We start from the raw sequence: 20,837 nt of genomic DNA, 5'->3' as shown, positions 1-20,837 counted from the left end.
CCAGATTCTGGATTAGTGGTGCTGGAAGAGCAATTTGGATGCTGCCTGAACTGCTGTGCTCTTCCAGCACCACTAATCCAGAATAAGGTTGCTGATAGCATATTGCTACAGATAACTGAATCTCACCCCCACCTCCAAAAAATGGGCCCCAAACCATTTTAGAATAATGCAAAGGATCAGAAAACTGTAATCTGAATACCCCAAACACCTCCTGCCTATCAAAAAGATGTTGTGAAACTTGAAAGGGTTCAGAAAAGATTTACAAGGATGTTGCCAGGGTTGGAGGATTCAAGCTATAGGGGGAGGCTGAACAGGCTGGGGCTGTTTTTTGGGAGCGTCGGAGGCTGAGGGGTAACTTTATAGAGGTTTACAAAATTATGAGGGGCATGGGTAAATAGGCAAAGTCTTTGCCCTGGGTTCGGGCAGTCCAGAACTAGAGGGCATAGGTTTAAGGGTGAGAGGGGAAAGATATAAAAGAGACCTAAGGAGCAACTTTTTCATGCAGAGGGTGGTACGTGTATGGAATGAGCTGGCAGAGGAAGTTGTGGAGGCTGGTAAAACTGCAACATTTAAGAGGCATTTGATGGGTATGTGAATAGGAAGGGTTTGGAGGGATATGGGCCGGTGCTGGCAGGTGGGACTAGATTGGGTCGGGATATCCGATCAGCATGGACGGGTTGCACCGAAGGGTCTGCTTCCATGCTGTACATCTCTATGACTCTTATCAGGAAAATCCTGAAATGAAACCCCGAAGGCATTGCAATCACAAGTCTTCATGGTGTACATGCCATTTCTGTGGAAATTGTTTGCCACATACAGAAATTACTTATTTCAAAGCTTCTTATTTTTCGAACAAAGATAATGCTGACTCTTCAGCTCAATGTCACTTTTTCTAAAGTCAGATTCATTTTCTGAGGACTGGTTTTGAAGTTGGTCCCAAAGCAGTTTAGTTACTGGTAGCTGAAAATCTCAATTTATTTATTGATACTAATACTTAAAAAAACGTATTTCAGATGCTTTCAGTTTTACCCTCAAAGTACCTCTCATACCTGAAATAGACATTAAGCATATTATTTACTTAGACTATGCTTAGTTAATATGAATCAGCACAGTAATAATGTATCACATTGATGATCAACTCATCTTGTACATTAAAATTACAGCTTCAGCTCATTAAAAAAGGAGACAATTTTTGAGAGTTTAGATTCTTTGCAGGAAAATGCATTTGTATAAGGCTAAATGCAACAATTGCTTTTCTAGAAATAAATGCAACTATGTGGATCTTTTTTCTTATGTGCTATCTAAAGCAATTAGCAAAAGCCTCGCTGATAGCAGCCAAAGTCTTTAAGGTTATGCAGTTATTAAATTTACCATAGTAATTGAATTCTCTTCATTCTTCGTGAAACTGGGTCTAAAATTATTCAGTTCAGCTAATTCTAAACTAAACTCATCTTTGTCTAATTGGAGTATTCCAATCATTCCTAAAGGATTAAAGCTTAACTTGATCACAGTATAAGAAACGAATTCCTACATGTTCAACTAGTCTTCCAATTCAATTTAGCTTCAAATTAGCATTTTTAAAATGTATAAAAGGAACAGTATTTTTATTACAAAGCATTCATAATGCAATTGAAATGAAAATCACAGTCAAAATTGAATCTAAGAGTATTCTACTCAGTTTGACAAATATTTTAATTAAAAACTGAATAGTTACAATGACATGATTTTGTCAAGTAAAATTCAGTACACATGAAGATTGTAAAAACTGCACGTACGTTACTCTAGAGGACATTGAGCAAAAGAGCATAACTCCCCTGTCATAGTTATTGCGCAAATGGGTTTGGTTTGATCAGTTCAATTTCTCATGAAACTCTGATCATGAATTATTCAATTGAATAGAGGACATTGTGGACCCTGCTCCACTGAAGTTAATAATCAATTTCAAAATGCAATCAGAAACTAAGTTCAAAGTATTTACACCACTCTAGAAGTCGGCCTTGCCTTAACAAGGGATTTCTTCTGATAGTTCTCCACAGGAGATCAGGTAGCCAGAGCAGCAGTCGATTTGTAAATGTAGTTTGGTCTGCATCCTCAGAGACAATCCACAGTTAACTTACATAGATCTATCAATATGCGCACACAGGAAATGGGAGAGATCACATGACCATCTAATTCTGGTAAGCTTTCAATAACATCCCAGATGAAAATGTCCAGGACAAGACTGGTGCGGGAGAGTTGGTGGGGGAGATATAACAGGGGAGCCTAGTAGAAAATCACAGATTGGTAATGCAGAGGTTAGTGTTCTGAAAAGTGTAAAGTCATGCATTTTAGGCAGACTAACAAGACAAAGAACGATAGGACCCATTGAAGTATAGTGGATCAAAGCAACCTTAGCGTGCATGTCCATTAGCTCCTTGAAGTCAGCAGGACAGGTAAATAAGGTGGTTAAGAATGCCTTCATTAATCAAGCCATTGAATACAAGAGCAAGGATGTTCTAATGGAGGAGGCCCCAGATGGAAGACAGTGTACAGTTCTGATTATTACGCAGTAGGAAGGATACGAACGCACTAGAGAGGGTGCAGGATAGGTTCACTGGACTGGAGTAATTCAGCTATGAAGAGAGACTAAATAGGCTGGGGTTGTTTTTCTTAGAGTAGAGAATGGGGGGGGGGGGATGGTGGGGAGAGAGAATTGGGGGTGGGGGGGGAGAATCCAATCAAGATGCACAAAGTTTGAAGAGCATAGAATCATAGAATGGTAGATGGGAGAATCTTTTCCCCAAATAGAGTGCTCAATAATCAGAGGGCACAGTTTTAAGCTAGGCAGCAGGCTGGTTTAAGGGGATTTGAGGGATTTCTTTTCACTCAAAGTATTTTCAGTATCTGAAATACTCTGCCTTGAAGTGTGATACAGGCAAGAACTCTGAAGACATTTAAGAACAACTCGATGAGCACGTGAAAACCATAACACACAAGGCCACGGAGCAGGTGTTGGAAATTATGTTTGGTGTATGCTCAGCGACCACAATGGGCTTCTTTCCATGCTGTAAAAACTACAGCTGTATGACCACCTCGATGGTCAAGAGCAGCAAATGCAAGCCAACGTTAGCAAGCTACCCTCCTAGCCACTAACCACAGTGGGCGGGGTGGGAGAGGACGGGGTTGGGGGGTCGTGCAGGGGCGGGAGCAGACAGAGTTGGTGTGGGATCGGATAAGGTTGGGGGCAGCGGGGGGAGTGGATGGAGTTGGCGGGGGTGGGGTGGGCAGGAGCGGATGGAGTTGGGGTTGGGTGGGATTGGGGGCCAGCGGGCAGTGGTTCGCGCGTGGTGTGCTTTTGCCTAATCTCCTGAACAGGGAGCAGACTTCACAGAAAAATCCAAGCCCCAAAGGAAATCAAATAACCGAATAATCAATGATCTGAACGAAATAGTGCCTGCCCATCTCGTTCGGATAATCGCGGTTCCTTGTAACTAAATTTGGATATATATTACCATTCTTTCATTGTCACTGGGTCAAAGTCCTAAAAGCATTGTGGCTCTACCTACATCAAGTGGATTGCAGCAGTTCAAGATAGCAACTCCATCACCTTCTCAAAGTCAACTAAGGATGGGCAATACATGCTTGCTATGTCAGCAAAGCCCACATACCCTGAATAAAAATAAAATTCTCAAATAGTTAAGATCAAGTGTCAGCAGGCCCTGAAGACATTTCCCACAGGGCCCCACAATGAACTGAAAACCTTTCAATGCTTTTAATTACAAGAGCATTTTCCTCAAGTTGATTGACCTTTCTCAGGGTAATAAAGGATAACATTAAATAATCTTTAATTTTAATATTAAAATATGCAATTCATAGTTCCTTATAAGACCTCAGCAAAAACACATGGCTAAAATGACTTTTCTTAGGTAATTTGAGGTTAGTTCCCCACAATCTTAAAAACTTGGTCAAAGCTATTACGTACCAGAATTATAAGCAGTAAGAGGGGCGCTAGAACAAGGGCAGTGAAAGTATTTGAGACTGCAATGGGTGGCTTCTTTTCAGGCTCCCGAAACAGGTGCTGTGAAGAGAATAATATTTAAATGCTTACTATTTTCAAAAAACAAGCAGAGTCTAAAAGAAAATCAATGACGATATTGCAGCTAACATTAAAAATCATGTTCTTACATTAAAACAATCAACACAATTTGTATTATTATGGGTGCCATTCTAAGATTAAAGTCTTGTAACGCTATTTCAAAATAATCAATTAAATGGATAGGTTTTCGGTTTACAAAATTCACGTGTCTGCTTCATAAAAATGTGGCCCAGAGCAGAGAACTGAAGCAACTTGCAAATGTGCATGTTCTTTGAGTGCTATGTCCCAGATATAGATCAACTACTTCTGAAAGAGTGGGAAGATAACTGGGGGATGGGGTTGGGAAAGCTGGGGGTTGCAATGTGGTAAAAGTTTGCCCAATCACAATAAGAAACAATGGATCGGGCTAAAAATACCCAAGTCTTTTTAAATTCACTCAGTAGAAAAAGAGAAGATGACAATTCAGATTTAAAAACCTTCCTCTGTCTTGCAAGTGCATTTTGATGGGAACAGAAGATGGTTAATTGGCATTGATATTAGCAGTAAACAAAACAAGGCAGGATGTAGGAAGGTAACAAGTTGGAATAGATGCCTGACCTTGGAGTCTGCTAGAAGAAAGGATAGTTAACATTAACCATGCAGATCAACATGCTAGTAGAGTTCCAACTGGGACATCAGTCCCAGATATCAAACTGTTCCCTTTGACTCTGCCATGCCATGCTCTGCCACCAGCATTTACAGTACAACCAAAGAGAACATGGGAGGATAAAGTCTGAAAATTGGAAGTTTAAGGTAAAAAAGCCCCTTGTAGATAAACGATGGGTGTGCCGAGATGGCAGATGAAATTTAATATATGGGGGTGTATATTAAAAAAAAGGAAAATATAAAAATTTGATATACACTGGAAAAAGAACAAGTAATGTGTGACTGAGTTCAAATACAAAAGAGAGCGAAGAGTGTAGATGAACAGAGCAATCCAAATCTGTAATTTCCCAAAATTGGCAGGCAAGCAAAGCTATTGATGAGGACAATGGGAAGTTGGGGTAAGTGACAGAGAATAAAAACCTTATAGTAAGCTTGCAGTCCGATTATTGAACGGACAGCAAAACCATAGAGAACTAACAGCAAAAAATAACTTTAAGAATATGAAATTATGGTTACATGGAGAGACTTTAAAGGAAGACTATCCCTTCAGGTTGGATAGCCAGGATCATTAATTTTAGATGCCACTATAAAAGAGTGAACAGAGATGATTAATCATTCCATTAAGAAAATGGCGATTAGAACACAGACAAGGAATAACTGAGGCAAGAGGACACTGTGATTTGTAAACAGGAATATTGACACCTATTGAGTATGGCTAAACACATTGAGTAAGACAAACTTATACACTACATATACTGAACTTTACTCTTCTCAAAATTAGATAAATTAATATGTTGTATTAATGTGCAATTGGATCTGAAAGCTCACAGCTGGAAGCACCATGAAGAATAGTTTACATTTGGTTGTGGGTCATGGTTCCTGTACTATAAATTTAATTTATGCCACTCTTTGAGTTATTGATTGCATAAGTTGAGTGTTTAAAAATGGATCTCTATGTTAAATTGATGCATCGACTGAATTTAGAGACATCAGCAGCATATTTAACACTTCTGTCCAAAATGTGGTATTATCTCAAGGAAATACATAATAATCTACAGGTGGTCACGTGGTATGAGTTACGCAATTAGTACAATTCATTGTGTACACTGTAAAACATCTTGTTTTTCTAATCAACAGTATAACATTCTAACAACACAACATTTTATTTTATTGACATTTGTTTAGGGGTACTTTACCAAGTTTTACCTGAATTTCAGGCTTAGGGGCAAAGACATTCTGAGTTTGCACAGGAGTTGGAACCTCTTCATCGGGAAACTTAATAGCAACATCAGCCTAGGAGGGAATTTTTAAAAATGTAGATTTACTGCTTGCATTTAAAAAAAAAACAAAAGTCTTGGTCGTAATGTGACTTCCTAGTTTTTGTGCTTGAATTACAAACAACTGAAATATTTCATGCCAAGTTAAGTTGTCTAAAGCACATGTTTAGAACATGAAAGAGATTAAGGCATGAAAAGCTACTCCCACCAACTCACCCCCAGTGAATTCCTTTAATGTTGTACAAATGGTGCATTTTTCGCATTATAACTTTACTGTAATGAAACAAAATTACTTAAATGCTGAAAATACCCTGTTCCATTTAAATAAGAAAAATATACATGCATAGCTTCTTGAACATAATAAATCATTCCAAGGTCCTTAATAGAAGTCTGGTTAAATAAAAACATACTGACACGTATGGAGATATATTTGGCCAGGCCTCGTTAAAGACATTGGCTTGAAAGGACATCTTAAAGGAGGATTAGAAACATAGTTAGAAATCCAGTCAGTTAACTGAAAACTAGTAGCTTTCAAAAAACCAGTTTTCACATTTGATAGCAAAGGACTAATTAATTACAAGATGTTTGACAACAACTACTTTCACAAGACCAGTTGCTGTAGGTTAATAATTCTGATGCATTGAACAGAAAGAGTGCCTAACAATTTTTATGTGATGAATTTCACAAAAATACTTCAGATAGCCATTTTAACTCTGGTTTCCAATCAATTTTTTAAAACAGTTTTGCACTGAACACGACCAACTCTGGAGCTCATTAGGTATTAGGAGTAATAAACATTTACCCTTATACTTTGTTTTGACTGGACTTGAACAATTACAAAACTCCTTTATAGAACAATTATGTGAGTTGGTAAACAGCACGGCAGATGGACTGACAAACACCATAATTGTGTTTGTCATTTGTTTCTAAATATTAGAATATATAGAGTCCACAATGCATCAAAAACACTGAACTAGACGCAATGACAATCTAATACTTCACAAAGGGATTCTATTGGATTTACTACGCTATTAGATGAATATTATTCAATAACTAAATGTGGGTTCTCATTGAGATTACTGTAAACTTGGATTAGAAAACAAGCCAAACTGATAAATTTGCTTACTAAGGGATAAATTGTTACCATTTCTACTATTTTCTATTGCAGTTACATTTTGAAAATATTAAATACAAAATACATGAGAAAACTAATTCTGATTTTTTTAAAAAACAGGATGCATAAGTTTTAACTGGCTTGGATGTACAGTTACTTTGAATATGGGTGAAGATTGGATTTGTAATCAGATGGAGTTCTAACTGTCCTGAATCATGGAACATTTCCTTCCTTTGTACTGTGATATTAGGTGATTTGACTGACAGCGAATAATAGTGTTCAATATAGTATGTATGAACTTTGCTCTGGAGTCATGTGGTAGAAAAAAAAAGCTCAAAATACAAATGCCATTCAGTAATGAGAAAAAGAACTGTACATTCTGATATTGCGACAGGACAGGAGCTCTAATGGATGAGGTGTGGTGAGCACAATATTCACTGAGCTTAAGATCAAAGGTATGCTCAAAAAGGCAGTGATCATATTTTGTTTTTCACTTTACTGCACTGGACAAAAATTAAAACTATTTTGCCTGGAACAAGAGGGATAAAGCAATGGTAGTTTATTTTTCTGAAAACACACTCAAGCACTCTGGTTATTTTCAGTCAATTGTAAAACAGCTTTGTAATGTTAGCATTCTGAGAACAAACAGCATACATTTATCATATTAAAATGAAATCATACCCTTAAACATCACCAGTATAACTGCAAAACTTCAAGTCTTGGTTTATCAAACACATCCAAGCAATGTAAACATAGTCAGAAAATTATTGGGATTGTTAAAATAAAAGCCACAGGATTCACTTCCATTAGCATTAACATCTTTCAAAAATAAATAATTTTCAATTGGAGAACAAAGACTTACCAGGTGCCAGAGAATTGGGTTTTCAATTGTTGCATCTCCAATGATCAAAAAGAGGGAATAGGTTCCAGAAACTGAGTTAAATTCAGATTTTCTTTCTGCCACATCTAGGTCAAATTTGTACACTTTTTTACTGTCTGGTTCTGCCACAAAAACGACCTCCTGATCAGTCTTCTGATTGTAGAGACGTACAAAAGTCTAAAACATACAATGTACCTTGCTATTAAATACTGCACAAGCAAATTATTGAGAAGGTCGATATTTTACAACAGACAATAATAAATTACTGCACAGAAAATGCACAATCAAATATTGCCCACTGCACTAACAATTCATAAAGTTATAACTCTGCAACTTATAGGCCTTGCTGCAGTTACAGGAAAGTGTGCTCATCAATTTTTAAGTAAATTGGGGAAATCTGCCTACATCAATTTTTAAGTAAAAAAATTGATGTAGGCAGATTTCCCCAATTCCTGAAATTCGCTCTGTTTGGCCACTTTCATCTTTACGTCATTCCTATCAGACTGCTTGCTTGCAATAAAAAAAACCACTAAATCAAAATTGTTCCTTGAAATAGCTTAAGCAATTTGGCAAATGGAATTATGAAGACTGCTGCAACATTTTATTGGCACGGGGGTGGGGGAAGAGGTGGCGGTACTGCAGGAAAAAGAATTAATATAGAAATTTGCCTACAATCTTATTAAAAGCAGTGTGTGGTAATGCAAAATTCTTGTTTCAATCTTAAATCAGGCAGAGCACAGATGCTCAGCAGAGAATAACGTAGCAATTCTTTACACAAAAAGGGTAGCCGAGAAACAAAAGTACTCATGATTCAGTCTATCTGCAGCAAAATTCTGTGGACAGAAGCAAAAAATAAACATGTCTCGGTGTGTTCAGCAGATCAGGCAGCATTTGCAGAGAGAACCAGAGTTAAATGTTTCAGGTTGATACTTTCTCATCAGACTAATACTAAATATGTCGCCTTAGCTGATAAAATCATTTCTCTCCTTTGAAATTGGCGAGTTACCCTAACTTCTTGGATCTGGGAATGTCGCCAATATGATGAGGGAGGTTGCCAGGAGGCATGCCTGAGGTCTTCTTTCAACCAGTGTTTTTCCATAAGCAGAATCCTTGGTGAAACTGCTGAACAGTAGCTCATTAAGGGCCCTTTCCACAATCATGAGCATCTTACTTGAATCAGAAGATCTCTCAGGATGGTGAGGGGATCATCCTTTATTGGCATTCCATGGACCGTAGAAGGGTTTAACAGTGGCAGTGGTCACCTCCAAAGCAATGGGATATAAGCACCATTTCCTACACTGCTGGAGCTTGCAAGCCTGGACCAAGCTTCTCTTCATTAAACTTCCCTCTCCACTAAAAATTGAGATGCCCTGTCCCAGGTCTGCAACCTTAGCAGTGATTGTTCAGCAGTGAGCGATGACCCACTTAACAAGCTGTTGGGCCTTAGGACTTGAAGTCATCCTCAAGTAGACTACAGCCTCTAATTGGGTGCCACTGACAATGTGTCCCTCTCCCACCCTTTCCTGGGATGGATGATCACCTCTTTTGGCTCTGGAGGTGGCACTTTGGCTCACTATGATAAGCTTTGCCCACTGATCTGGACTGATACTAAGGGCATTTTCCCCTATAATAAGTTTGAACATATCAATTCATGTGAGTGTCTTGGTTTATTGTGTGTTCTAATTCTAGAACAGAAACTCTGCAGGTCAAAACTAAAAGTGCATCCTTGTTTCAAGAGGCAAATAAAAAAGACACAGTTGGAATTAAACTGTACAATACATACTTGATGTGGAGTAAGCTCAGTTCCAGTATTCACGTCTACCAACTGGAATGATAATGCAAAGCTCTGGTGACTGTCAGCAGCAACAAGCCCCTTGGCTTTTGATGGATAAGTCACCCTAATGGGAATTAATATTGAAAACTAAATTTTAAAAATATTCTTAATTATCTACGTATTTAAAAATTCAGAAACATCATTTCAAATTTCAAAAGTGGCACATATTATTACTACAAATGTTTCAGCATATTTAATACTAATTTGCTGTACCTGGTGGTCTTTGGTGAAATGCTTTGATCCCTGTCAACTACTGAGAGGTCAACATTAGTGATATCAACTTCAGTGGCAACCTTGACTTTGATCTAAAATCAGAAAGATAGACAAGTTAGAGACTTATAAATCACTACTGATGTAAGAACAATGCAAACAAAGTCTCAATAAATAGGAAAAACAACAAAGTTTTAGAATAGATGTCAACACCACGTGTGAACATTATGGAGTGAAGGTGGAGTGCCCAAAGTTACCCTCAGCCATGGTGTATTGCCAAAAGGAGAAGGCAGGAATATACACTGAGATGGAGGATCAGCCATGACTATTTTGAATGACGGAGCAGGCTTGAAGGGCTGAGTGGCCTACTCTCTCTTTTAGATCTAAGTTTCTAACAAAATTGAACTATATTAAAAGGTCTATGTCTTTGTGGATGACAATTTTCAAATTTTGACAAGCTGCAAGCCAATGCATCAGTTTTAACAATTTTAAAGACAAAATGTTTATAGAAATGAACATCGGCTACTATCTTCTACATCTAGATTTGACTGAACTCTCCTAATACGGCAGCAGCATGATTTAGATCAGTCACTTGTCAAAATTGATGAAAAAACTGATATTTAAATAATTCCAGAGGGCATGTCATTTCTTATGGCATGCACTGGAAGAATTTTCATTTTTGAAATGAAAGTTTTAAAGGTAGGACTACAGAAAACAAGTTCACATATGGTAAGGCCTCATTAGTGAATCAATAAAAGTTTGACAGAAACACTGTGGAGGAACAAGGTTAAATATAAACCTGAAAAAATACTGTTGAGTTGCCAGACTGCCATTTATTGTATTACATCAGACCAAAAAGAGACTTTGATATTATAACACTGGGTAACTCAGGATAAAAAGATCTGTCCAGCGCCATTCAATTCTTTTACTTTTATGTGCATGACCAGTCTTCTGGTGGACACAGAATATGAAACCTAATAATTTTCTCATGTTATCAAATTACCCAGTTTATATTCTCACAGATCAGTGTCACTTAGACAAGGTGGCCTATTAGACTTGATTTCAACTAATCAGTACAGGCAAGATTAGGAATTTCAGTGAAGGAAGCATAAATACAAACCATACAGACTGGACAACCATTAAACCTATTGATCTTTAAACACTGTTTGCAAAGGTTATGGGACAAGCAATTGAGGCCGCTAAATTTCACAACCTTATATGAATATTTTGACATCTCTAAGTCATCTTGCAGAAAATGAGTAGTGGTAAGTTTGTCATTTAAGTACATTATAACAGTAACTGATATCCCAGGCTCCAACTATTTGATCGGTATCTCTCAAAAAATTCCAAAATTAACTGCTCCCCAACGTTCTTAAGTTTCTACAGAAGTACAAAAAGTAAAATCTTTTCATTCTAACCAAATCTCATGTCAATCAATCTGATCATCTAGTGCCACCTGTATTCAATTCAGAAGCATCCAACTATGCTTTGAACTACATTGTTGACACAGATTTATCAAAAGATTTAATATATTTTGTGGCAATACCACTTAACATCTCTAAACAATACTATAGCCTCAAAGTGGCATTTTACATTCCTACATTTGCAGTCACGAGATATTTTGTCCCTCCATCTGCAGTCTCTCCCCCAGACACCAAAAACAAACTACAACTACACTCACTACTACTTTAAACTTCTGACCAAAGACAAGAGTTTGCAAAATTCAGCTGTACAGTTGCCTTGCCCCCACTTTCTGGCACATCCACAGACTGCTTTACTTTCTGGATTTCTAACCTCCTACCTCTAAGTTACATTTGTAAAATTTGATTAAAATGCCTCATTGGTAAATATGATTTCTCATCAAACACTCCAAGTTTTAAAATGAAACTAAAAATGATTATCATCTTCTGCTAAACATACAAAAATAAGTTAATCTTCAAATTATATATTTTATTAATATTCATCCAAGCACACGTGTGAAAAAATGTTCGAAATTGCTCATGCACAAACCTGTCCATTGAAGAATGCCATCTAATTGGCAATGAAATAACCATTTTGGTTAGATTAGATTCCCTAGTGTGGAAACAGGCCTTTTTAGCCCAACGAATCCACACCGACCCTCTGAAGAGTAACCCACCCAGACCCATTTCCCTCTGACTAATGCACCTAACTCTATGGGCAATTAAGCATGACCAATTCACCTAACCTTCACATCTTTGGACTGTGGGGGGAAACCGGAGCACCCGGAGGAAACCCACGTGGACACGGGGAGAATGTCTGTGTGGAGTTTGCACAGTCACCAGAGGCTGGAATTGAACCCAGGTCCTGGCACTGTGAGACAGCAGTGTTAACCACTGAGCCATCGTGCCACCCCATGTCCTTGTATAACCAACTGACAAGAATTTTTTAATTTGTCTAATTTCAACAGCATCTTCAATACAATCCTTACATACACTGTTTCAAACATTCCATCTTCCTTCTGATTTATTCTCTACTTTCCATGCTAACAAGAAATATATTAAAATGTTTTGTCTGATTCTTTTTCCAAGCCCCTCTCTCAATTGCTGTGCAAGTCTCTTCTTGATATTTTTAAATCTTCTGCACAACTTCCATGTGCTAATTTATTGATGTTCCCAATTCTACCCTGCACATTATTCATGGAATTATTATACATAGCAAGGTATGCTGGATTAGAAATAGGCACCTGTATTAGAAAAAGAACAATTAAGAATTGATGAAACACTACTAAAGAAAGAAGGAAGCCTAAAGGACCTGCAGGAAAGGAGGAGTGACAGGACGAAAATTAAAGCAAGATGTAAACCAAGGAAGATCAGATTAGTGTATGGCAGGCAGCAGGCAATCAGCGCAAAGCAAAGATGGCAGCGTCGGTGGAGACAAAACCAGAACCAATGTTTCAAGTTCAGTACGATATTTCTTCAGACCACAGTTATGAAATAAAACCTGGAGTCCACGATCATTGATCTAATTACAACAAATTACATTACATTCATCAAAAAAATGTCAGTAGAATGGCTCTTTCATATTTATAGATGATTTTTTTAAAAAAAAAAGCCTATGCCAGTTAAAGCAAAGCACATACCTCCACATGGTTTCCTATAAAGCGGCTATCACCCTCCACACTGAGGGAAAAGTCATAATATCCACTTGGTGGCTTTACTTCCATAAAATTCAATTCAAAGATATCACTAATGGGAAAAAAATGGGAAAATCATAGTGTGATCCTTTGATGAACAACAATAACTCAAAGCTGTTTGTTGTAGCTAAATTATCAATGGCTTTCTGCATTCATATAGCCAATAGCCTATTGCTAAAATTACATACAAGTGATTTATGCTCATGACATGGTGAAATTTGGTGTTAACCATTTCAGGTGGTCTACAGAAACAAGAAAAAAAACACACAATCTTTTTTCTTACCCTTTCAAAGCAAAGGATGTTTGTTGAAGAACTGTGTTTTTTGCCATTGTAGACTTGGCACTTTCAACCTGAACATCAGCTGAAGTCAGACTCTCAGACAAAATATTTGTCACATGCAACTGAAAACAAGCAATGAAAGAAAGATTAAGAGAAGAATATGATAAATGTTTTGAGGTATGCCGCTTCACAGAAGATATGTTCTAACTGTACGTCAAATGGTGCTGCTTTTAAAATTTAATCTTAAACACAGGTGAATACAATTGGCCTCTTATGGACATTACAATCTGCACTATTTGCAGTGATTTTTAAAAATCTTTCAGAGAATGTAGGAGAAGCCTTTAAAATGAGTGGCTTTTTTGGCTATTTTAGAAGGCCGGTAAGAAGCAACTACACTGCTGTAGATCGAGACTCACACGTCAGCCAGAGTCAGTAAGAATCTCTTTGTCAGCTACATTGAACAGTTCCTTTTCAGTACCTGCACAGGTACAGTACCCTAACTTTTCCGCCGTTACATCGACAACTGCATCGGTGCAGCATCCTGCAGTTCATAGACTTCGCCCACAACTTCCACCCTGCCCTCAAAATAACTTGGTCCATCTCAGACACCTCCCTCCCCTTTCTTGACCTCATCATTTCCATTTCCGGCAACAGTCTCCAGACGGTCATTTACTACAAACCTACAGACTCCCATAACTACCTGCATTACACCTCCTCCCACCCAGTACCCTGCAAGAACTCCATCCCATTCTCCCAAATCCTCTGCCTCCACCACATCTGCTCAGATGAGGAGATATTCCACTTGCAAGCATCCCAGATGTGCACCTATTTTGAACAACATGCTTTTCTACCTGCTGTCATCCAAATAGCCCTCCACCACACCACCTCCCTGCTCCATTGCACTAACCCCCCCCCCCCCGCCCCCTCCAGTGCAATGAAGACAGGGTCCCCCTTGTCCTCACCTACCACTCCTCCAGTCTCCACATCCAATGCATCATCCTCGAACAGTTCTGCCAACTCCAAATAGACTCCACCAGCAAGAACATCTTCCCATCCCCACCCCTCTGTGTTCTGCAAGGACCATTCCCTCCGACACTCCTTGGTGCACGCCACCCCCACCACTGAACCCCCTGAAACCAGAAGAAAATGCAAAACCTGCTGGTACACCACCCACCTCATCTCCACCCAGGGACCCAAACAATCCTTTCAGGTGAGTCAGAGGTTCACCTGCCTCTCTTTCAATCTAGTTTCCTGCATCAGGTGCTCCCAATGTGGTCTTCTCCACATCGTGGAGATTGAACAAACTCAGGGAACAGCTCACCGAGAATTGAAGCCAGGTCCGCTGGGGCCAACCAGACCTCCCAGTCACGGTCCATTTCAATTTGCCCAACCATGCCCTTTCTGACATGACCATCCTTGGCCTCCTCCATTGTCAAAACAAACCACAGCTCCTATTGAAGGAGCAACACCACATCTTCCACCTGGCCACCATACAGCCTAGAGAACTCAACATTGAGTTCTTACATTTTAAATAACCTCCCTCCTGCCTCTCCCCCTCCCTTTCATTGCTCCCAGCCATCAACCGGATTCATTCTTCCCATTCACAAACCAGGTCGTACTCTCTACTTGTCTGCACCTATCTCCACTTCATCACCCTGCCCCCACCTCCACCTTTATCTGCAGCTCCTCCCACACCCACTCCCAGTCCTGAAGAAGGGTTACACCAGAAACTTCGACTTCCCCACCTCCTGTTGCTGCCTGGCTTGCTGTGTTCTTCCAACCTCCTGCCTGTCTACTTTGGATTCCGGCATCTGCAGTTGTTTGTCTCTAAGCAGAGTCGGTAAGAATGACAGTTTCCTTCCCAAAAGGGACGCTGAATCCTATGTCCAATTAGCTCAACATTATATTTAGAATTGTGTCAAAAATGGTTTCCCTAAACACCAATTGTTGACATAATCCTGTAAACAAAAAATATTCAGGCACCAAAATGGCTCCAAAACAAAACAAATACAAACGGCTTTGTTAACAAACTTGCTTCAGTTGTAACCCAAACTAAAACCTAATCATCATCATTTTCACCATGAAACGTTATTTGGCTCCAAGTAAACTTCCCATAATTTGATTTTAAATACCAAGACCAGATGTACACCATATAATTTTTTTCTCTAATTTAACACTCCATAAAGTAGCTATCAATTTTGTTCAGTGATCTGAATAAGTGTAAAGTGCACTGCTTCCCCAGTGACAGAAATTATACAATAATTGCATTATGTTGAAAATACCAAACATTTAAATGGCAAGTCATGTAGCCAGATGCATTCACATCTTATTTAAAATTGGATTAAAATAATAACAGTATAGTACCAGATGAACATCACTTCTTTTCAGATACACTTTACATAAGCTTCACATGCTCTTTTAACCTGTATTAGGACCAAAACCAGATATCAGTCCCTCCCTTGTCACCAATGTGGCTCCAAAATTAGAGGAGATGGTGAGCCAGAATTAATTCTAATAAATTGCTCCTATTTCATGAGGCAAAGGAATAGTCAACATTTTTTCAGTGCATGTGTCGTGCTAAAATTGGACCTTCTTTTGTAGTTTTCTTTCAGTTTCAGTAAGTCTACAAAGTAACAACCTTTGAAAACATCTATTTGCTTTTATCTGAATGTTATATGATATGCTGAAATTCTATATGACCAAGGGAACCAAAAGAAACTCTTCCGAAGAGTTGCCTACTCTAAAAAATGTCAAGTTAACTGGCATGATTTCCTGCCATGGCTTTAGGTGATGTTTTGCTATGTTTTCTCATGTTAATCTGAACATTAAAAGATCACAGACTTCTGTCACTTTTAAACTATTTAGTCTTGGAATGGGATGTGGGTATTTCCAGCAAGCCACCATCTGTCACCAATCCTGAACTGCCTTTGAACCTCACCAAAACAAAAGGCGTAGAGTGTGCGACTGACTGTGTGGAGTTTGCACGTTCTCCCCGTGTCTGCGTGGGTTTCCTCCGGGTGCTCTGGTTTCCTCCCACATCCCAAAGATGTGCGGGTCAGGTGAATTGGCCATGCTAAATTGCCTGTAGTGTTAGGTAGGGGGTAAATGTAGGGGTATGGGTGGGTTGCGCTTTGGCAGTTGGTGTGGACTTGTTGGGCCGAAGGGCCTGTTTCCACACTGTAAGTAATCTAATCTAATCTAATCTAATCTAAAAGTTACCTTCAGGTACTCTATAGCCACTTGTCCTCCTGAGCTTACACTTCACAGTTCCCCACCCATTTAGATCACTCAATGAGCTGAATTAAATTTTGTATGTAGCATCTGCTAAGTCAGCTTAACTGTTGAAATATTTTTCTTTAACTTCTGCTAGGTTTTGTTCAATTGATTTTAGAAAAGCAAACTGTTGGAGAAAAAAACCTCAATTTACAGATTTCAGGGCTTTGTGAAAATGAGAAAGCATTATGCAGGTTGTACTTCCTTAAATCTCTGCTCTCTGGTCGGGCAACATGTGTAATCTGGCATCTGCAGTACTCCCAGTTTTCAGTAATGGCATCCACAGTATCTGCATCTATCTTGTATTACTTTAGTTACACTTTGACTAATTAGGATATCCTAAATCATGTTTTTGGTGTCCAATTGAAAAATCATTCCATTAGGCATGTGATTGATACAGGTCAAGATAAATTTTTACTCAATTGTGAGAATAAAGGGTTTGTGCATCGAACGTACTTGAGATTTCTGATGGCTTAAAAAGCTTCATAACGACTTCAGTCAATGACTATGGAACTCACGTGAATGACTTGCTTTTGATTGATTTAGAATTGCTTTGATCCTAATATGTGACAATCCTAAAGAACTAGCTCAAAAGGGCTGCTGGATTAAGGAAGGACAACTTGTATTGATTTTGCATACGTTATCTTTGATACAAATTTTAGGAAGTTTATTAAATGGAAGATAAAAACAGATTTTTAAAAGAAAAAGTAAGACAAAGAGAAATCAAATGTAAGGAAAGAGAAAAGAGGCAAAAAAAATTCCCTGTCATAAATTATTACATTTTAAAAAAATTTTTAAAATTAAATGATTGCGTACAAACAGCAAGAATCAAGTTCTCTAGTTCCCTTGCCATTCACTGTTGAGGGGAGAGTGGATGGAGTTCCAGAATATTATAGTCTTTGGAAAAAGAAATGGGTGATGGAAACAGGAGGGTAGTCAGTATATAGAGGCAGTGAGGGGGTAGGGGAAAGCAAGTGTGAAAAGAGCAGATTGACAAGCAGCTGCTGAGATTCATATTTTCCCACAATGCTGTCATAATTTCTTATCTCTGCAATACTGGATTCCAGGACCCAGTATCCATTTATTAACTCCATCTTTAAGTGACACATGACTACATTTGATTTTACATTACATAACATATATTCCTGTTCTTATAAACATAGCACATACTTTAACCTAATATTCACATAAGAAAGTTTAAGCTGTTTTATCTCATTCACCATGTTAGTTTGGTTCACCTCCAAAGGAACTGAAGATATATTCGCAACCAACAAAAAATATCTGCTTCCAAGTTTTCAAGGGATATTATTGTTGCACCCTTCCACAATTCACATCAGTTTGGTCAACAAGAATCAACTCTTAACATGCTCAGTTTACTTAAGGCAGCAATTGAAGTCATTGAATCAGAGAAGGGACCAAAAGTAGGTTCAAATTCTTATCACATCAGTAAGAGGAAAAAGTTTCTCAGTTTTGACAATCAAGTTACTTTTGTTACAGAAGTTGAACTAAGCACAAATGGGCAGAAGTTACCTTTAGGTTGGGCTTCTTATGCGAAACAGAAGCAATTCCTTCAGCTACGACAATGACTGGAATATGGTACTGATTATGGGACAAAGCCGCTGCAGCACTGGCAATGCTGAAAGCCTCGGACAATGTGGTAAAATGTTTCTTACTGAATATAGCATTAACAAGTTGAATGACTTGATCCTGAAAGTAAAAGAAAAGCTAAATTTTGCAGATTTACTGACAGGAATAAAACTAACTGATAACAATATAATACCGCGATATTCCAGAGGTCCATTTTTTACTTAACAGATTGAATATTAGATTTATTTTTCTTTCATATCTTTTACATGGTATGCATATCAATCAAAGCATTATTTCATATAAGGAACAATTGAAGACAGTTATCCTAGTTAAAATACCAAGAATACATATTGTGCACAATGTTCTATCACAGATTAATGAAGTGACATAACTAAATATTGGAATTCTTTTGATTGAATGACTGTCCATAGCACTTCTGTATTGTAAAGTTCATCAAGAAAATTAAAACAATCTCAGTGCCATGGTCAAGTATCCAGTCTAAGCTCTTGTGCTCCTGTAAAAAGCAAGGGGGAAAATGGGTGAACTGAGATCCACTCCCTAGTGAAGTCCAGGTCTGAGGTGTTCAAGTCATGAAATTCAGGTACTACGTTTGCAAGGCCATCAGGACACCAAGAGGCAATACTAAACTAAGCTTGAGGCTCAGACTCACTACATGGACACCCATCGTTTGTGGCAAGGCTTACACGACATATGGACTACAAAGCAAAGTCAAATCGAATTGCAGGCAACAGGTCAACCCTACCCAAAGAGCTCAATGCATTCGATACTTGCTTTGAACAGAAAGGTTGTGAATTGATGTCACATGTCACTATGTTCATCTGTACCTTTGGTCACTGGTGCTGACATTAGATTGGCCTTAAAGGTGAACGCATGGAAAGCCACTGGCCCATGAGTCTCCAGCCATGCACTCAGATCCTGCAAGGACCAGCTAGGAACAGGGGAGTATTTGTAGACATTTTCAACTATTCCTTACTATGATCTTAAGTTCCCACCTGCTTCAAGAAGACCTCCATCGCCCCAGTGCCAAAGAAACATCATGCAGCATTTCTTAATGACTACCACCTGCAATGAGGTCCATAATTATGGATTGTTTTAAGTGGCAGGTCATGGCTCACATCAGCTCCAGCCTCCCAGATTTTGACGATCCCTTGCAATTTGCCTACTGATGCAAAATGTCCATGGCAGACCCCATTTCCCTGGCCCTACATTCATCCCTGGAAGATCTGGACAACAAGGATACCTATGTCAGGCTCTTACTAATTGACTACAGCTCTACCTTCAACACCATAATTCCAAACAAATTCATCTTCAAACTCTGAGACCTCGGTCTCTGCTTCCTACTCTAAGTGGATTCTCGACTTCCTGACCAACAGAATGCAGTCAGTAAGAACAGGCAATAACACCTCCATGATAATCCTCAACAGCAGTGCCCCTCAAGGCTGCATACTCAGCCCCTAATATACTCTTTGTATACACAGGACTGAGATCAAATTCTGCCCCAATTCCATTTACAAGTTCTTTGATGACACCACTGCTGTAGTTCGGATCTCAAACAATGATGAGACAGAGAACAGTAAGGAGATAGAATGCTTAGCGGTATGGTCTAAAGGCAACAATCTCTCCAACAGCAAAGGCATGCCCCTATCTACAACAATGGTGCGGCGGTGGAGATGGTCAAAAGCGCTAAGGTCCTGGGAGTCATGATTACCAACAATCTGCCCTTATCCACCCATGTCAACACAACCATTAAGAACAAACAACATCGCCTCTACTTCCTCAGAAGGCTAAGAAAATTTGGTATGCCCATAAGACTCTTACACATTTTTATAGATGCACCATGTAAAGCACCCTATTTGGATTCGTCTCAGCATGGTATGGTTCGTCCCAAGACCACAAGAAACTAGAGTTTGGAACATAACACAGTCTATCATGCAAACCAGCCTCTCATCCACTGACTTCATCTACACTTCAGGCAGGATCAGTAAAGCAACCAACATCACCAAAGACACCTCCCATCCCATCTCTTCCATCCTCTTCTGTCAAACAGAAGATATAAAAGTTTGAATACACCTACAAACAGATTCAAGAACAGCTTCTTCTACATTGTTGTCAGACCTCTGAATGGACCTCTTAAATATTAGTATAGATCTCTCTCTCTGCATCATCTCTGTCACCATGCACTGTATTTTGCATTCTGATTGTGTTACATTTGTAGCCTGTGAAGCATGCAAAACAACACGTTTCACTGTATCTTGGTACAGGTGGCAGTAACAAATCAAATCAATTGGGCGCAAAGCCTGAACATGTCTGTAGTGGAAATTATAAATCTGCATAAAATCTCAGTCTGACCCAGTTTGGAAAACCATACACAACACTGGGCTCTGGAGCGGGACCTGTACCTTTGGGTGTCTGTTTCAAAGGCTGAAACGTTATTGGACTGCCAAGGCTGTCTAATCAGGTTTTGTCATACTGTGCAGGAAAAACAAA

General features: G+C 38.9%; 1 protein-coding gene across 2 annotated transcripts in view; it reads right to left on the bottom strand.

Annotated features, from left to right (window-relative positions):
* rpn2 (ribophorin II) overlaps positions 1–20,837 on the bottom strand; it is a 57,725-nt gene that overhangs the window by 13,469 nt on the left and 23,419 nt on the right. For both annotated transcript variants that reach the window (XM_060836094.1, XM_060836095.1), the window contains exons 7-14: positions 18,273–18,449; positions 13,473–13,591; positions 13,136–13,241; positions 10,039–10,130; positions 9,775–9,889; positions 7,974–8,168; positions 5,927–6,013; positions 3,962–4,057 (exon numbers count right to left, since the gene is read on the bottom strand). In XM_060836094.1, the coding sequence (XP_060692077.1) occupies positions 3,962–4,057; positions 5,927–6,013; positions 7,974–8,168; positions 9,775–9,889; positions 10,039–10,130; positions 13,136–13,241; positions 13,473–13,591; positions 18,273–18,449 (987 nt within the window). The remainder of the gene's footprint in view (positions 1–3,961; positions 4,058–5,926; positions 6,014–7,973; positions 8,169–9,774; positions 9,890–10,038; positions 10,131–13,135; positions 13,242–13,472; positions 13,592–18,272; positions 18,450–20,837) is intronic.

This window comes from Hemiscyllium ocellatum, chromosome 15, assembly GCF_020745735.1.
Source record: "Hemiscyllium ocellatum isolate sHemOce1 chromosome 15, sHemOce1.pat.X.cur, whole genome shotgun sequence".
In the NCBI taxonomy this organism is placed as follows: domain Eukaryota; kingdom Metazoa; phylum Chordata; class Chondrichthyes; order Orectolobiformes; family Hemiscylliidae; genus Hemiscyllium; species Hemiscyllium ocellatum.
Note: the sequence above shows the minus strand (reverse complement) of the source record. Positions and strands in the feature narration are given on the sequence as shown.